The sequence below is a fragment of the Cloeon dipterum genome, chromosome 4 (genome assembly GCF_949628265.1).
Source record: "Cloeon dipterum chromosome 4, ieCloDipt1.1, whole genome shotgun sequence".
NCBI classification, from domain to species: domain Eukaryota; kingdom Metazoa; phylum Arthropoda; class Insecta; order Ephemeroptera; family Baetidae; genus Cloeon; species Cloeon dipterum.
The window spans coordinates 20,508,838-20,527,869 of NC_088789.1; the positions used below are offsets into that span (position 1 = coordinate 20,508,838).

Here is a 19,032-nt window from a genome sequence, read left to right on the forward strand (position 1 = left end):
CCCCCACTTCAATTTATTCACGTTGCACTTTTATGTTCAAACCGCAACAAAAATTATAAAATTTTACATGTCAAGGCTGCATAAAGGGGTTTGAAGGGTTGGCTGCTTCAACTATCTAGGTGAGGTTAAGATTTAAGGTTAGTCTAGCGGGTGTTCAGTGTTTTAAATCTGACTATTAGAAGCTGATATTTGTTTTGTGAAAAAAATCCAAAAAAAGCACAATTTTGTAGTTTTCATATTTCTTTTAATAAAAAATTCAAGCAAAACGCCATTCCAGATTTGAACTTAATCACACATTTCAAGATATGGCGATATCAGAATTAAAAATTCAATATGCTCATTTTCAAGAGTTCCTTCTCGAAATTTTTATTTTAGTGACCTTTTTATTTGACCTACCACTTTGAGAACAGCAGTAGTTAAACTGCTTGATGAGATGAGTTCAACGATGTTCAAATTTTTTCTCCGAGCTCAAAAATTAAAGTGCCCGTAAAACCAGCAAATTTGGGAATTCTGGTTTTTCTAAATGATGTTTTCTGCCAAATTGGACCTAGTTTCAGTAAATAAATTTCATCAAGATCCTCATATTAATGCAAGAACTGTATATCTTTCCTGGACATTATGCTTGATTTGGACCATAAACCACCTTTCAGAGCACTTTTTACGTTTTAATGTACAGTTCAACAGTTAGATTTAATTTTACATGGCCCCAAAATTCAAAAAATAAAGTTTGAAAGGCCCAGCGGCAGACTCGTCTTATTTTTATGCCTTCCGCAACGCTCGTGTGTCACGCCGGTTGCAAACGCTGACGGGGGCAGCAGTGAAAGTGGCCTTGGAGGCGGCGGGGGAGGCGGCGTGAGCGGTGCCGCTCCCTGTTATCTGATGCACGCAACGTTTAATTGCTTTTCTGCCAGCGTCACTTGTTGCTAGCTAAGTAGCTAGTTGCTCGATCTGTGCGCGTACCTGCGTTTGGTTTGCCCAAAAATTCCTAACAGTATACGCGGCGACTGCGGAGCGCGGCCCCTCCCTCTCCGTTGATTCTGTGATCTGAATCACGAGATCTGCAATTATTGGCACCGCGACTCAAAAGTATTTTCTCACTCGCCTGTCCCAGACGTGATTGATATTGTGAGAAGCTATAAATGGAGCTACGCGCATGAAATAAAAATTGCTCTTAACGACATTATTAATATTTTAAAAAATAAATCACGTGCAGTGTTCTTTACCAATGAATTTTTACTTAAAGTAAGATTTTAAGTTTGAATTTCAGTTCAATTTAACCACATAAAGATTTAAAATGTGTTCACTTGTTCTGCGTCGTCCTAGAGATAGGTGAAAGATTTCCCATATTTTTTCAGTTGCGTGCTTTTAATTTAATAATGGAGCTTTGCTACTCAATAAGATTTTAAAATTGACAATTCAAAGATAATGCTCGACTAGTTACACATATAAATGTTATTTTAAATTGTTCCAATTCGCCTGCCGTTTTAAATTAAATAATTTTAGATATCGAAAAAAAATTGTATTTAATAATATCAACTTTTGTGATTTATTTACATCAAATGTAATAAATTAATTTTTGATATAACTATTTAAAGTAAAAATAAGAAATTTAAAATGTATACTTTGATATGAACAAACTAAAAGAATATTTTATAGAGCTCAAACTTGGTGGCAGAAAAGAGAAGAAGGTGCAATCCGGTTAGGCAACAGAGTGCAGAATTTCGAAAAAGCCATTAAAACTTTTAATTAGTGAAGTGAACCAAGAGATTTATAGGCTCGTGGTCGGTACCTCCAACAAACAAAACTGGTGGGCTCTCTTCTTAATTGAATGACTCGCCCATTTCTCTGACACGGGAATGCCAATTACTGTGAAAAATTTCGACGATGAGAGCAGGTTTATTGCAGTAAAAGCCGTGTGCAGTGTTTTTTTTCTTCTGCTCTTAACAAGAAGTTAAATTTATTGATCAATTTAAGCGCTAACAGTCTAAATCTATTTATTTACAACACACTACTAAATGGTTTTTGGCTAAAAGTCGATCAATGAAACAATGAATCAGCATGCAGTTACACAGAAATAAATTAGTAGTCGAATTCCTCGCAACACCCGCCGGCGAGGATTTCACGCTCAAAACACACTTCACTCTCTTTTTCTATACTTTTAATAAAGGAAGAAGGTCGATGACAATAAAAGCATTGGGGGCCAGGGAGTGGGGAAATAAGCGTGTTATATGTATAGCTGATAGGGTGAAATTTCGGATGGTGACAAATGAGAGGATGACAATTTAACCATGGCTTGGAAAAATTCGAGATTTGAAATTAATCTTAAAATTTTACACAGTATCACTCAGACCGGGGCTTAAAGGCGGGAAACACCCAGGAAAAAGAACGACACACCTCAAGAAAGAGAGATGGAAATCGATCGTGTATCGCTACTTTTCTTGGGTGTTTTTACTGGGGGAACACTCAGCCTTTAATTAAATTAATCAGTATAAATCCAAGTAAAAACATTAGAACTTTCAACAATTTTAGGATTGGAAGGTCCTATAAGGAATTGATCTCTGGGTAGAGCTCATATTAAAGTAGCGCTGGAATTTACTTTTTGACACTTTCAGTCGATTCCTTAGGGTCGAATTCGGTTGGGCAACCGAATTGCACTGATGCAATGCCGAAAATTGGTGGAAATGTAAAAAACCGTTACTTCTTTTTTGAAACTAGTATAAAGTCCAGAAGAATGGCGAACAATGAGAGAAAGGAGAGGTCCTCTGATTGGCTGTTTGGCGTAGCGATGGCAGCGACACATCAACAGCCAGAGCAACTAACAGCCAGACTTTTGTCACTGTGTCGCTGCCGTCGATAAGAAAACCTTTCCGTTCTCTGATTGGTTTTCTGGTTTATCACGTTATTTCCACAGATTTTTGTCACGAATTTTCACCAGATTGATGAACTAGTTGAGTTATTCGTCTACCTAGCTTAATTCAATCCTCAGGAGTCTATTGGTTCTGTCAAAATTGAAATTCCAGTGCTTCTTTGATGGTCAAAAAATCAATCAAAGCAGGCGATTTGACTAATTTTGCCAAGCCAGTGTTCAGCAGCATTTTACAAGTAGAATCACAATCTCACTTTCGGTTTGCACAATCCGATCAGATCACTAAAAAATCACACGCTCGTGCGTCAGATGAGAGCGAAGTAGCCGTGGCCGTGTCCGTGGCCACCGACGTGCAGACCAACGCCAAAGCCGCCGACGTGCAAAGTATAGAGGTTGGCATGCAGGGCGACGAGTGGCGTGCCACCGCCGTAGCCCAGCGAGTGGCCGTTCACAGAGGAGGCTGGGTGCGGCAACGCGTGGTGGTGGATCTCGGTCATCGTGTGCGTCGTCTCCGCAGCGTTGTGCACGTGCCGCAGCGACGTCGTCGACACGGCCGCCGGCAGCACGTGCTGCGCCACGATCGCCGCCGCGGCTGCGTGCGGCGCCGCCGGAGCCGCCGTCAGCAGCACCAGCAGCTTCGTTTGCTTGCTGTCCTTGGCCGGCGCCGCCACGATCAGCGAGTCCCCTAACGCCCACAGCGTCTGTAAAAGAGAGAAAATTTAACATGAGAAGATTTATTTACTGTGTAACACACAATGAGTTGTTGGCGTCGTGATTAATGTTTTAGTTTGCTTGTAATTAGTGTTATGGGTGTTGCGCTTGATATATCGAGATGGAACAGGTATAGTACTGTAATTCATTTTCCAGTTGATGCTATATGATAACATTGAGAGTTTTAAGAATGGTTTACAGGAAATAAATTAATTAGTTTACAGACAGTCAGGAACCTTTAATGACACGAGATTATTTTTCTCTAACCTCAATGTTTGGGCGGTTCATCAACTGCTAAATTATTATTTCTTATATTGTTTAAATTGGATTGATACAGGGCGTCAATTATTGGAAATTATTTGAACTGTTGGAAGCAATAGCAGTTGATCGATGTAATTTGTTCTACAATTTTTAATAATCAAAAAAGATATTTCTTTCAGTAAAAATTCAAATTTTCTCTCAAATTTACAGCGCTTGGCCACATTTTCTTGGCAGATTTCGATTCCTCTCGTCGAGATATGTTCAACAGCGTATGAAACCTTTTAGGAAGCTCTTTGTTTTGAAATAAAATCAGATTTCAAGTAAGGGAGACAGCAGCATGCTCACTTTACAGCCACTTTTCCAAAAAATTTACATAATTACAGGTCAATTTTAGCCTTAACTCCTGACTCCTAAGGGACGAGTTCATGCATTGGAAACAACGATTTTCCAGGATTTTGCAATATCAATCCTCTTTAATGAAAATTAAATTAACATTTTCCTAGACTAGTTGCAATATTGTCAGAACCAGATGATGTATATAATAGAATCATTCAATGAAGCGCAAATTTTAGCGTTGCAAAAATCGCTCAGCAGTCAATTCAAGAATTAAAATCCAACCCTTTGTCAGAAGCAGTCGCCGCTGCCACACTTTAATTAAGAATTCAACAACGAAGAGATTGTTTAATGTTTTTCACCGGTTAGGTAGTTTTTACTGAACCAAAAAGCTAACCATCCAGTTGGCCAAGTTGATCATAAAAATATCAAGTTTAGCACCATAGACTGAACGGTGGTGATGATGCAATAACGGTTGAAATTTGAAACTTATCTTCGTGACGAAGGCAGGCGATTATTTGGCCTGTACACTATACTTGCTCGCAACCATCATATAATGTAAAATGACGCCTAAAATTTACATATAAGTGCTATGGACAGAACATTTTTATATTTTTTCTCTACTTAATAACGCGTTATTTGGTATCAAATTCAATTAGAGGTAAATTCTTACCTTCTGGTCTAAAAGGCAGTAATTAAACTATCCGAAATTGTTAGCTTATTCAAATTTTGCTTTTAAAAAAGCTTTAAATCACTCTACTTTTTTATGGCATGAGCAGATTTAGAGCACTTCTTGAGTTGAAGTCTCCAAGTGAAAAATGAGATAGTGATTTATCACAAGCGTTTTAAATCTTCATCACGAGTGAAAAATTGGATGCCTTTAGGCATCGTCTTTTCCTTTCTGAGAAAATAACGCACGTCCTAATGAAATTAGCCATTCATCAAAATCTTTCGAAATATAAACCAACTCGTTCCTATCGTCACAAATTTGAATATGACTATACGAATATTGATGCATGAATAATTCTGCCTTATTAACCCTCATTCTCTTTAAGGACACCCAAATAATAAATTATTTCAAAGTTTGTTGTGACGTAGCAGCAGCAACCTCTGGAAGAGCCAAGCATTTGCACAACTCTAGTCACTTTATGCAAAACAGAAAAATGATAACCTACGCAATGCAAGTGTCTAGACTCGATCCAGACTCGAGACGCGATCTCAGAAGCAGTTTTCGAATGATCTGCGCGCGCGAGTGCATGTCCCCGATTTCGAACTAGGCCCGTTTGTGGTGTACGTCCGCTCTCAAAATTGTTGTGTCATGTTAATAAAATTTTATGCTCTGCGCCTCAAGGGTATCGGCGCGCGGCTATTTGTTTGTATGCAGAATTTTCAATTTGTTACGGAATATATTATCCTAAATGTTCGAGAGCACGGGCACGGGGAGATAACAACAATTCCGCACTAACTGACTCAAGATTCGTTGGCCGCGCACCAACGTTTTGTTGCTGAAAACACGAACATAAAACACACGTAATAGCTAGTGTTGTTAAAAAGGTCATGGCATCCAGCAGATCTTCTGATGAAGTAACAATCTCGGCACTTTCACACAAAACTGTCTTCTCTTCTAGTATTCTTGCTAGCCGCGTCACAAGGGAGGACCCAACATCAACCCCAATGAGGAATTAAAATTTGTTAACAGAATTTTCTTAAAGTTAATTGGATTTCTGCAGAGGTGCAGTTGAAAATTATTTTTAATGTTGGCCACAATATGCAGACGATCAAACAAAAGCAAATTCTATAACGTGCAATAATCAAAATAGGGCCTGCAACAATTAGAATTCAAATTTTACTAACTTTCTCCAAAATTTACAGCGCTTGGCCATATTTTTTGACAGACTTATAGAGGTGTATCCAATGGTGAGTTGCACTTTTAGGGGAAATTCCGTGTTGTGAAATAAAATGAGATTTCAAGTAAGGAGACAGTCTTCACCATTTGGTAAGCATATTAACTTTCGAGCCACTTTTCTAAAAAAAAAATACAGCACTATATACCTTGGTAATTTTGGCTTTAACTCAATCCTCAAAAATAGTTTAATGCACTGGCAAGAAAAATTTCGCAATTAATAAATTTTAAAATTAATTTTAGACATGATGAAACAAAACAAATAGCCTTTTCAAACTCTTGGATACAAATTTAAAATAAAAAATTAAATTTACAATTTTGTGGCTAACAAATCGGAGCTGGAATTTGGACTTCCTTGAAAGCAAGGGGGTGAAATTTCGTCTCAGGGGAAGAAATCGTGTGTTGTCGGTGCTCACCAGGAGGACGAGCTGCACATGCATGAGGCGCATCGCATGGAGAAAGCAGAGCAGCTGGTGGTCGGTCTGTCGGTCGGTGCGTTTTCGGCTCGAGACGAGATCTCGCTCAGCACATTTGCTGCTCCAGCTGCGACGGCGGCTGCGGCCTTTCTGCTCTCCACTTGGCGCTCTCCACTGGCCCACTCGCGGCCACGCCCACTTTGCCCACTGGTCACCGACCTTGACCCCAAATCGCCCGAAATTCCTGTGCCGGCGCCACCACTGCGCCGCGCGGCGCCCCCTGCGTTTCGCCGCCCGCTTTTCCACGGCCACTGAACTTTTGGGCCGCGCGCATTCCTCCGGCCGACAGCTTTTGGCTCGCTCGCGAAATTTTTCGGTGAACTGATTGTGAGGTGCGAGCTTCTCTTTGTTTGGCGCTGAATATCATTTGCATGATAATTAATCCGCACTGCCGACGACTTGGGAATTCGCGAATTCGGAGCAGGTGCAGGCTAATTGCATTGTGTGAGCATGCACCGATTTATTTATTGCTTTATTGCGAGTCTCTGCGCGGACAATAAACGTGTTTGGACCCAACTTTTGAAAGCACGCTGCACACTATGTGTGAGTGTGTGTGTGTATTTACTTTTATTCCCCGTCCTTCTCTTTTTATTGCCGCGCGCGCTCGGCAAAAGCGGCAAAAGAGACCGGCGCCGGGCGAGGGCTTTTTCGCCTGCTTTTGCGCAACGCTTTTTCTCCATGGGTGTGAGACGAGACATTCGTGTTTACAGAAGAATGAAATTACGGCACTTGTAATTGCAAAACAAGCAGCGGCTTGGAAGAAGTTGCAACTCTCAATGGACGATGGGAAAAAATTAATTCTTTGTTCGTCTCTGAGGAGAGAGAAATCTTGCCTTACAAGTTTCTGTGCGGTACATCCCTAATTCATGCTGTGTTGTTGCTTTGCAAACATGACCGGAATTGGTCAATTCAAGTCAGATTTATTACTATTTATTTCAAGTGGATAGATGCTGAGTAACAACAATTAAAATTATTTGGGACTTGGTAATAGTTAAATTTTGCCCAATTTCTAGGAAAATTATATGGTTATAACTGTCAAATATTTTTTGCTTCATTTTTATTACTCTATCCAACGGTGTGCGAATTATGAACTAAATTTTCGAAATGGAAACAGTTTTCGCTGTTTGATTGAAATCGTTTCACAATATAATAAATTCATTGTACCATTTAAACACTCATCTTTCTCTAACAAAAACCAACAATGAAAAAGACGGCTTTTATGACTCTTAATGAAATCGCAAATTTTCCAAATTTAATAAGCTGATAAGTTAAGTAAAAACTAATTTTCACATTCAAAATAAATTAACACCATTTGTCAGGAATCTTAACTAAATCCAACACACTATTTTAACTTAAAATTAAATATATTATATACTCCTATTAACAAATTTCTCATATAAATACAAGTAATTTCTACACTGAAGAACTGTAAAATTTGCTAGTACAAATTATATCAACCTTGTAATCACCTAACTAACAATTAACCACAAAATAAAATGAGAGTCCCAAACTGATGTATAATATATATTTGATGGAATACCACTACTTGCTATGTAAATTTAGGTCATTGAAAAAATAGGTGTCTAATTTTATTTTCAATAGAAGATTAATTTTATTCAGTCTCAGAGGGGCAGCTTGTTAATAGCCCCATAAAATTTTTAATCTGTTTGGTTGAGCAAAATAGTCTGGTTTAGGAAAGTTCGCAGTCTATTTTTATGGTTTTTGGAGGTCATTAATGTGTAGTTTATATCGCGCAGTAATTTTGTTTGAAATAAATAAATACTTTTGAACTATTCACACCCATATTAGCTACGTTAACGGGTTAGTTCTTTTAATATCCGGTGTAAATGACAAAATGGCTAATCTTTACTCTATTGCAAAACCTGCAAACTTGTTACTTAAGAGCAAAAAGAACCTATCATACCCTTTAAAACAATTCAATACAAAATTGACTTGAAAAAATTGCCACAGCTATGAAATTTCTCCCTCAAGCGGAACAGTTTTTCGAAAGTAAGATTTGTTGTAGTTACTTATAATTTAATTAGAATTGCCCTCGTATTGGTTCAAGTTTTTTTTATCAATTATTTTCATTTATATTCTATGGCTTTTGTGGCTATAAGAATTTCAAATCATTCAATCATCTTTGCAACGTTGAAAAATTCCCGTCTTGTTTGTTTTTATGGTAATGCAAGAAGTTTATAAAAAAATAAGGTGCTGCGGTATGATTAAAAAAGGGTTCCATTAATTCTCAAAAGAGAAAGGAAATCACCCTAAGTTTTATTTGCTATTATTTTTTAATTTATACAGAAATAATTCGGAGCTCAAAATTGTTAGTTAAAATATGTTGAAAGTCGCCACCCCCCCCCCCCCCCAAAAAAAAACCTAGATAATTCCCAGCCTACTTATTGAACTATATGAAATAAATAAACGGCTCTGCACTACTCTGGTAAACATAGCAGCCGTGACATTTTGCGGGTGGCCAAGTGGCTGCAGTAATGGAAACCCTGAGCAGTTGGAAACGCAATCTGTAGGGCCAATTATTAATACAGATTCGATTCGTGGCGCACAAAAGCGGCTCGCATTGGAGCAGATAAATCAGAAAAACGGGGTCCTGATTTACGAGCGCTGCTGCTAATTAATCGGCGGTTAATTCGCCGATTGGGCAATTAAAAAGGTAGCGGGCGCCACACGCTGCTGCTTTTCGGCGCGTCGGATTAATAATTAAGGTAAGTGGGTCAAATTACACTGCAATTATCGCGCGCACGGCGTTAATGAAAAAAAGTGTCACCAGTTTTACAAGTCTGCTTTTATGATTTTTGATGTGATATTGATACCGACGCCTGCGTAATGCACGCCTTTTTTGCCTCACATCTTAATTCCACTTGACAACTTTTCAAACCGCTGCTGCGCTCACGCTGTGCAAAAAGGTTTTGCAACAAATTACGACCAATTTTTATATTCATTGCTTTCCTAATGGGCCCCGCGATATAGCTTTTATTACTAGAGAGAGCTCCAAGGAAATGAGACGTGAATATATAATTTTCATTCCGCGTCTTAACAGCATTTCCCAATTGCAGGAATGCTATGTAATTGCGCCCAAGACGATTATAATTTAATATCGCCGGCTGGGTGAGATGTATAACGCATTTATTACCCACCGCGGTCGGGGAGAGTACGTGCGTGTGGCTGGCCGTCTATATGCGAGTTGCGAGTTGGTAAATAATAATAACAGCGGAGGCAGAGGCGTGCACACACGTGGTCGCTGCCTATCTACTTTCATTGCATACAATGAATGACACAGTATGTACATACATACGCGCAATTGAGCACAAATCAGGAATAGCAAATTGTGCTACTCAGTTTCTCTTTGAGTTGCGGAATTTGCACCTTGAGCCTCCAGTTCCAAGGGGCTGGTTTTAACAAGTGGTCTAACATTAACACTTAATTAGGACTTTTTATGAATCAGCAAGCAAAAGGTTTTTATTATATTTGAATATTCACTGATTAATTTACAGCCACCAAAAATTTATAAAGAATTGTTTGCCCATTGCAGAGACAAACTGCTGTTAAAACAATTAATGAAATCATTGATCCCCTTGCTACATCCAACAATACGAAATGTCTTTCATTGTTGTTTTGAAAAGTTCCACTTCCACTTAAAGACGGACTCTCTGTTTTATCTGAAAAAAAATAACTCCAAGAAATTGATTACAATACAGTCAACGCTTTGGTTGAAAAATTACCTAAATTCCCAAGTCTGGATATGCTTTTCAAGCGGCAAAAGCAATATCTGTATACCTGCTGAAAAATGTAATTTTTCCCGCTCCAATTTAACCACACACTATTTCAGAGATATCACAAGTAGCAAAATTAAATTCATAATAAAGCATAGTGCAGAGCCGTGAACTTTTTAAGATAATTGAATAAACCTGCGTTCAAATCCTTCTGTAACTATATTAATTACTTGAAGGGGAAATTTTCATATTTCTTCCCTGCAAAAGCCCACAATTCATTGTAAGATTTACTGTTGCCAAATATTTAATAAGTGAACGCGGAATTAGCGGATGTCCTTGAGAAAGGTTGCTCAGCAGCGCTGGGCATTTACGCGCATCCACTTCCATACAGAATTTATGTGTGCTACCTTAGAGCCGACTTGACAATTTCGCTCTCGAGCATTTTATGCAAAATCAATTCAAGTGCGAGATCCGATCTCGACCTTCCCGTGCAGGGTAAGGAACCTTTCACAGGGTCACGCGGAATTCGGCAATCGCAGAAAAGGTCGTAATTGACGTCATATCCAAGCAAAATCTGAACAATTTGCGTGGAAATTGCGAGCCTTGTGCCTTATGCAAAATAATTGCGATTGAACAATGCGATTCCCAGAGCAAATCGTCCAAGTCTGTTCAGCAAAAATCCAAATCCGTCTGTCACCTTGACAAGAAAGCAAAATTGCACACGCGAGTTTCTCAATATTACGATTCAAGTGCGCTTAATTGAATTATAAATATTATATTTCTGCTTGGCAATTATCATTGGCACAGAAGTTGAAATTTCCAAGGGTTCCGATCGCGTTTTTTCCTCGGCATATCAGGTTTTGAGTATGAAAGGTTGCTGTTCGCGTGACCAAACAACTTTTTATTTGCACAGAGCCATAACTCATGCACGGTCGATCGATCGCTGCGCGAGATAAAACAAAAAGAAGCTAGACTAATGATAGGTTGCTGCTGCTCCGCAACTGCAATCGCGCTAGGCCGCTTTTTTAAACACTTTAGATTTCCCGGTTGTCTGTTTTTTTCTTCTTGGAACCAGACGATAAACGCTTTTTTGTAAACACACAGCTCATATTTTTATTCGTTTCGCCACGCAAATTTATGCTAAGATGTTGCAAATGAGCGTAACATTATACTTTTTAACGTGTTGTGTGTGAGTTAGCGCGGCGGTGGCAGCCAGGGGAAATAAAAGAAAGAAGTCGTTGTTGCATCCAAATGTGGAGCACTTTCACCGGTGGTTTCAGAGGTATTCGCCGCTTTGCGAGAATTCCCCGCTCGTATTTATTTTTACCAAAGCAAAATTGAACGAAAAACCGGTCTGGCGCGCGGTAACTCGTACTCTCCGCGCGATAAAAACAAGCGCAAGTGCGTCTCTCGCGCGCGCGTTGAGCAAGCAGCACGAAGCCGAATTTCCAAAACACACATCATACACACACACACACTCTTCCGTCACTTGTCAATCCCGCGCCGCGCGCCATGCATAATTAGCAAACTCGTTCTTTTTGTATTCTAATAATCCGGCACCTCGCTCTCGGCTTTGACGTGTAGCGACGTCGCCCCTTGTGCCATTAGAGCCGTTTTAATCCGCACTGGAAAATTCCAATTTAAATGTTGGGCAACGCGCTGAGTGAGTGAAAAAATAACCTGGAATTTCTGGCTCCTTTTAAATCAGTCGAAACTAAGATTTCTAATTATTTCTTGGCAATGTTTCGCAAGACCTGAAAACTTGAAGATCCACTACGAGCTAATTAAACCGGTGAGAACCTCTTCTTGCTCAATGAAAAACGGAAGAAATATTATGAGCACTGGTTTTTAAAGTAAACTGGGTCAAGGTCACCAATAGAGACATTTTGATCTATCCTTTGGGGATTTCCATAAACAGTAAATTATTATTGGTTTTGTCTACTTGTCGATAGGAAAGCAATAATGCGACGAAAAGCAAAGAGGCTCAGGGTGACACAGGGCCCACAAAATTATGAATTTTGCAGTTTAAACTGCATCAGATGTCATTAACTCATAAATTATCGAAAATTTTCATAGGTAAAGACACAGAAAGATTTTGAAAACAAATATAAAAAATCGGTCAATTATTTAAGTTTGCTCACAAAAAAATCGGTTAAAATTTGTACTCCCCCGCTTTTATAATTTTTTCTTGCTAGTGATAACAGGAGCAATATCTCACTTTTTGAAAATAAGATGGAATTTTCGGCTTAGACGAATTGTTGCAAGAGGGGATTTCCAATCATAGAGGGAGATGCGAGCTAAGAGATTGTCACGATTTTCGTTACTCGTTCTCTTTTTTCAGACGTTTGTAGGCGGACGGTTTACACGATCGCAGATTCAAAATTCTCTGAAGCTATGAATTTTGTTTCAGAGGTAAAGTTCTGCTGATGAGGCCTGCCTGGCTGAACTGAAAATTTATATCTGACATTTGTACAAAAAAGGTTCCCTCGTTTTTTTTTACCAAATTACAAAAAGGTTAGTACGTGTGTATATTTAACAGGACAACGAAGTGCATCGAGCATATTATTTGTCTTTGGCAAGTTTATTAGTGGTTGTGGAGTGTCTCATCTTATATGCAACAATCAAAATTTATTGAAGCTGCAATAATTGGAATCCAGTTTTGCAATTTTTCTCGACAATTTAAACGCGGCTTGGCTGTGTTTTCATATCTGATAAATCAATTCTTCTCGCAGCGAACTGTTTAACGGTGCTGTGTGGCTTCCGGGCGCGTTCTCATTTAAAGCAGAATAACAAATCACAATTTACAGTTGGCAGATTTTATGCTGCCACTTAAAATCCATGTAACGTGCATTTGATTTCCTCTAAAATTCAATATATTTTATCAGAAGAAATATTTACTGCAGCAAAAATACAATTGACAAGTTTTAAAATTTTCCCCTTCTACAGAAATTTGTAACAAGAGCTGTTTTTTCCAAAAATGATCAAATAAATTTGAATATTTCATTTTAATTTTTTAATTTTTCTCTACCCTTCGCCTTCAGCCTTCTTTCATGTTTGAAATTAAGCGCTAATGAACACAAATATGAGACACAAATCCGGCGTGTTACAACGCGCAGCTAACTCAGACATTGCTGTGCTCTGGACGAAATTAAGTTTGAAAGTGCTTTTCTCACCTGCCTGAAATGCATCACTTTACAGCAACGGCTGAAGTGCGGCCGCTCAATTAAAGGCTCGACGCGTTGCGCTATATATTTCTTCGGCTGGTCATGCAGGTGCGCGCCGACGAGCTTTTAAATATCTCCAGTCAAGAGCGAGCGAGCGACCAAATTCGAAAACACTCTGAAGCTGAAGCTGGTTCGCCTCCTTTTTCTGAAATCGCGGTGCGCGATCAAATTTATTGCTGCACCGATGGAAAATTATTTATTAACGAACGCCCCGTGATTAATTTATTCCACGCGGGCATAATATTACTTTGTTTTGACAAAATCACAATCTCGCGGTTGCACAACCATCGAATGTCCTCTGGTGATCGTGGAAACCGCAAACGACGCGGAAAATTGGTATCGATCGTGATTGCACCAATAACTCGCGCGCGCGAGCGATCTTGATCTGTTTTAAAGCAGATCTTTTTTTGCGTTTGGTGTGCAGGAGCTGAGGGCGGGCGTGCGCGCCTAGCCGGCCGGGAGTAAAAGGCACGACTGTCCCAGATAGCGGCGCGAAAATTGGGCTGAAAAATGCAGAAATTGACGACGGTCACGATGCCGCGCCGAGAACGAGAAGACTGGATGCCGTAAATAAATCTCTCTCATGACTAATTTCTGCGCTAATTTGGCAGTAACGACTCCTCGTACGGAACGTGGGCGCGCAATTGCGCCGTAATTGTATTGAGCTTTGACTAATTTGTCGGTTTCCAATCGCCATATTTTCGTAAGGTCGCTCACGACTGTGGGATAGTTATTGAGCCTAATTTTCGTACTTCTTGTTACTTATGGCAACGCCTTAATATAGAGCCAGTCCAATAAAAATTTAGTATTGCGGCGTTGACTAATCCGCTTTATGAGTCAGCACTGTGATTACTTTCGCTTATATCCAATCGTTTCAGTGCAGTCAAATTAAAACCAATTACATCAATTTTCCAATGTTGTTTTTATCTACGAAAATATCAAAAATCGAATTTATTTTTAATGATAAAATAATGATGATGAAATATCTACTGATTTTTTTAGATTCAAAGTGATTTTATTGCGGATCAGCAGAGCAACTATGCTCCACACCTCCCCACATTCAGAACACAACAGATAAATATACAAAACATTTTTTTATACGCTTTGTCGTAATGCTGGCTATTCTACAGTCATCCGTAAATCCTTATTAAATCAAGTCCAGCATACATTAGTAGTATAATATATTCTTTAATTAAATGTCCATCAATATAATTTGCTCGAATCTATATATTAAAAGTGAATGGATACAAGGCAGGTAACAATTGAAATTAATTTTAATTAGTTACTACAATTAAAGTAGATCATTACGGGTAAGAATTGAAAATTGTTGTTAAATTTTTGGCAAACTTAGACACTTATCGAATTTCCAGTTTATTCCAAAATTAAGAGTGTTTATTTAATATTGACTGTATTTTCTTAACAGATTTCGTTTCCTCTCGTTGGGATGGGATCCATCCAATAAGATTTCAAAAAGAGAGACAATTAAGTCCTCACTATTTTGAAAAGCTAATGTGCACCCACTTTTCTCCAAAAATTTACGCTACTACTAGGTCAATTCTAGCTTTAACTGGGCCCTCAGAGATTTGTTTATGCATTGGCCTCATTATCCGGAGGTTTGCAGTATTAATCCTCTTACACACTCGGTCAAATCGTTAGTTTTAGTTATCATCTTATTATTAGCCAAATGCAATAATTAAGACCAAGTAATTGTTGAAATTCTGAATTTGCTAAATTAATCGAAATGTTAAAAGGTTTTGCCATTTATTTTTCGCTTAATTTTAATTCCTCTCGTTTAACTTCTCTCCATTTAACAGAGGGCAAATAATCATATTAATTTTACTTTCTGGCGAAATTAACAATAAGTATGCTTTTAATACAGAGACAGCTTTCAACAATTGATAAGCATGCCAACTTTGCAGGCGAATTTCTTGCAAATTTTAACGAAAACATTTGTTTAGAGCAGATTTAAAGTGGATAGGGAAAATTTAATTTTGTCTTCCACAAATAAAAAATAAAATATGCTTTTGTTTAAACAATAAATGATTAGATTAGAGCCGCACATTCCTCTCAGAATAAATTTTCACCAGCATTGCAAACGGACAATTCTGAAGAATCGGTTGAGACTAGGCGTCTGCTTGGATTCGGAGACGCAGTTGGCATAAACAATTCAAGCGGCATATAATTTAGCGAGTGATTGTCTTCTTATTGCTCTCGCGTGGAAATTCTTTTGGCCTTTTGTGGCGCAGCGAAGAAAATGAAATGCAACAGTTTCAATGGTTTCAATTGTAAGAAAGAAAAAAGCAACAAACAAATCGTGATTTTATTTGTTTTGGTTTTTCAATTCCAATTAGAGTCGTGATTTTTCGCGTTGAGGCAGGGATGACGCAAGCCGCGCTGTGTATCCCGATCGAGGATGAAGCAACAGCAAAATCACTCGTGAACACATTGTCTTTTATTCTCTGCTTCGCGCATGCATGCATGGCATTCTCTCACACTTTGCTGTCGCGACTAGACACGCAATTCATTTAATAATATATTAGCATCTGCCCCTGCTTTACTCAATCAAATTCTTTTCAAATTGCTTTTCAGACTTAATTTCTCAAAGGAGATCGAACGGCACATACTAATATGATGTGTCGCGGTTGGTTTAGAAAAATTTACGATTAATTTCATTCTTTGTAGTCTGGCAACCTGCCACGCAGGCAAGTAGAGCGGATTGCCAGCCGTCAAGCTTCTTGGGAATAAATTGATTGAAACATCAACCTTTTACGTGCTCATAACTGGCATCTTTTATTGTGCGTACTGGCTGTGATCTTTGTTTGTGTTCCTTTTATATCTTTCGTGTATGATACAACAGCAATCAGGGGAGGGGGGTTCAGGAAAGGGTCAAGGGGCAATCACTATAAGCGACACGCTAATCTAATGCATAAATATTGAGCTCGGTGCGGCGAAACGTTTTCTCAATCAACAGTCCGAATCAATCAACAGTCGGAGGGGGTGAGGGTCGCCCTCTTCACCTCCCCTCTCCTCGGAAGCGGAGGGCACTCTGCTCGGAGGGGAGGGCGGCCAGGGTGCGGTGCTCAGCTCAGCCGTAGTAGTAGTAAGACGGGTGGTATCCGTAGGGGTACGTGTAGGCGTAGGGGTAGGAGTAGGGGTAAGAGTAGGAGTAGTGGTAGTAGGACGGGTAGTATGCTGGGTAGCCGCCGTACGAGCCCAGCACCAGCGCGCCTCGCTTCTCCTTGGCACCGCCCGTGTGCTTCTCGGCAGGGATGCTCTCCACCTGGCTCCTGCTCGGGGGCGAAGGCGCCCCTTCTGCGAGCGATGCGACCACGGCCACCACGACCAACTAAAATTATGAAATGATTTACGAATTAATTGTTTGATTAAAATAATGGAGAAATTATTTCGAAAACAGCGAGAGTTCCTCTAAAATATATCTTTTGTTTATCTTTGAATAGTGAAGCTACAATAAAAAATATCAGACCGAAATAAAAAAAATCGTAGTTGCTTTGCAATTATTAAATTATGATTAGTGATAAAAATTATATTTAAATCTTAAAATTCAAATTAAGTCAGATAATTTATGTCTAGCCTACCAATTATTTTTTAAATTGTTTTTATAAAAATGGTGCATATAATAATAATAATTAGGAAAAAACTCAATTAAAGAAGCCAATAGAATAATTAAAAAATTATGCTTAACTTAATTTCGAACCGTTTAAATTTTTAAATAAATATTAAACGACCTGAGAGTGTAAAAGAATAATAAAATGAGACTGACCAGGAGAAGAGGCGCTGACTTCATTTTTTCTCTTGTGCTTCTGCGTACGCTGTGAGCGATTGACAACGAGTGCCGCCTTGGCAGGTTCTTTTTATAGGCACCCTGAGCCTCCTTCCGAATGCCGCTCAGGTACGCCCAAAGGTCCATCCTTCCAAAGGGATTCCCTCCACCACGTGGGAACGAAATGGAAAAATCCTTCAGCCAAATCCCATTCATTCAACTCTTGTAATGACTCTTTTAAATTCCAAATCAATTCATACACCATACGACTGTGATGTAATTCACAGTCTTACATTATTTTTAAGATTATTTCTTTTTTTATTAGGTTTTATAAAATAGCAATCTTATTAATGAGCATATTGTTCTAGTTAATTTTGCATGAATGCCATCTTTCAAAGGTTGGTGGTGTATTGGAGATTAATCTCTATATTTCCAATTTTTTTCGACCTAGGGTTTTTTTGACATTCAGGTTCCGTGAGGTGCTCAATTTTGTTAACACTGACATAGTATTATACACAACGAATAACATCCTAGGTTTATTACGGCTACGCTAGACAGCTAATTTTTAATTATATTAAATTGTTGAATCATCTGGCGTGCTTTTAAAAGATACAAGGATTTTTAAAATTTAATCTAATATCAAACTATTTTCATAGAATTTTTATTAATTTAAAAATTTTTAAATTATATTTGAACTGGGGAAAAATAGAGTCAGTATATGCTAAATATATTTATTTATAATTCGAATAAAAGGTTTTTATTTTAATATTGAAGTTTTACAATTTAATTTGATAGATAAAAGTAAGCAAAACAATTCCTCATCATCAACACAATGGACGGTTTAGGATGCGGGTGCGAGCAAGGGCCGGTCATTGTTTCTCGCCTCTAGATGGGAATTTGGGGGTCGCGGCTGTGCGAGTGCGACACTTACGAGAGTGACGCAAGCGAAGGTCAAGTTTATGGTGTCGGTTTCGTCGGCGGAACTTTGGAAATGAAATTGGTCAACGTATAGTAGAAAGAAAACATAGGGCGGCGTGCGGAATTTCAATCAGCTGCTGCACAACAAACGATTTATTAATTATTGCTGCGCGCGGCGGCCATAACGAGACGCGACCGATTTTGCGACCGACACCTCGTAGTTATGCAAGGTTATTGTCACCAAGGGCGAAGATATGTTAAATAATCTAATGATTGACCATTCGGCCACTCGCCGGTCCAACCATTTTGCGCAGTTTGCAAATGGGAAAATCTAGCGCCCCGTAGACACGAGGGCAGAAAAAAAAAGACGCGTACGGAACGCTGTAAACAGCGCCGAGATTTGGAAGGCGGCCAAGAAAAAGAAAAATTTCCGCCTGCTGGACGAGACTTGAATTCTGTTTGTCCGTCGACAATGTGTGTGCGCAGAGAAAATCGCGCGCCAAATTGAGATTCAGCTCAGAAAAAAACGCAAATAAAAGGCGCTGATCTCACTGGCTCGCGCACTTGCGACAATTTTATTCCGCGCGCCGTGCGAGTGAGCGAGCGAGCGAGCGCATTCCTGAATTATAATTTATGTGCAAAAGTTGCATAAGCAGCTAATTAAATTACAAAAGTGCAAATCGCCGACGTGTTTTTATCACGGGCTTCATGTCGAAAATCAAGGCCGTTTCTGATGGAATTGCTAACGAACAAAACGAGAATTCGGTTCCGTTTGGCCGCCGTTTTCCTGATTTGGGATTCGGGATTAGAGAGATAAACGCCAGG

At 39.1% G+C, this 19,032-nt stretch overlaps 3 protein-coding genes across 3 annotated transcripts in view; 1 reads left to right on the forward strand and 2 right to left on the reverse strand.

The window, feature by feature from the left end:
• The window catches only part of LOC135941772 (uncharacterized), a 73,818-nt gene that overhangs the window by 48,705 nt on the left and 6,081 nt on the right, over window positions 1-19,032 (forward strand). The window lies entirely within an intron of this gene.
• Window positions 1,922-6,778, reverse strand: LOC135943923 (cuticle protein 64-like). The gene is made up of 2 exons (XM_065490593.1): window positions 6,491-6,778; window positions 1,922-3,567 (listed from the first exon to the last, which is right to left on the reverse strand). Exons 1-2 carry the CDS (start codon window positions 6,521-6,523, stop codon window positions 3,172-3,174), a joined length of 429 nt encoding a protein of 142 aa, XP_065346665.1. The 5' UTR covers window positions 6,524-6,778; the 3' UTR covers window positions 1,922-3,171.
• Window positions 16,273-17,451, reverse strand: LOC135943657 (uncharacterized). The gene is made up of 2 exons (XM_065490306.1): window positions 17,290-17,451; window positions 16,273-16,854 (listed from the first exon to the last, which is right to left on the reverse strand). The coding sequence occupies exons 1-2, from the start codon at window positions 17,434-17,436 to the stop codon at window positions 16,594-16,596; spliced, it is 408 nt and encodes a 135-aa protein (XP_065346378.1). The 5' UTR covers window positions 17,437-17,451; the 3' UTR covers window positions 16,273-16,593.

What these genes read in the sequence shown, in the direction of transcription:
- LOC135943923 (XM_065490593.1), bottom strand. Translation starts at nt 6,523, where the DNA reads ATGCGCCTCATGCATGTGCAGCTCGTCCTCCTG. An exon ending in ATGTGCAGCTCGTCCTCCTG is followed by an intron (nt 3,568 to 6,490) that starts GTGAGCACCGAC and finishes TCTCTTTTACAG; the next exon opens with ACGCTGTGGGCGTTAGGGGA.
- LOC135943657 (XM_065490306.1), bottom strand. Translation starts at nt 17,436, where the DNA reads ATGGACCTTTGGGCGTACCTGAGCGGCATTCGGAAGGAGGCTCAGGGT. An exon ending in AGTCAGCGCCTCTTCTCCTG is followed by an intron (nt 16,855 to 17,289) that starts GTCAGTCTCATT and finishes TCATAATTTTAG; the next exon opens with TTGGTCGTGGTGGCCGTGGT.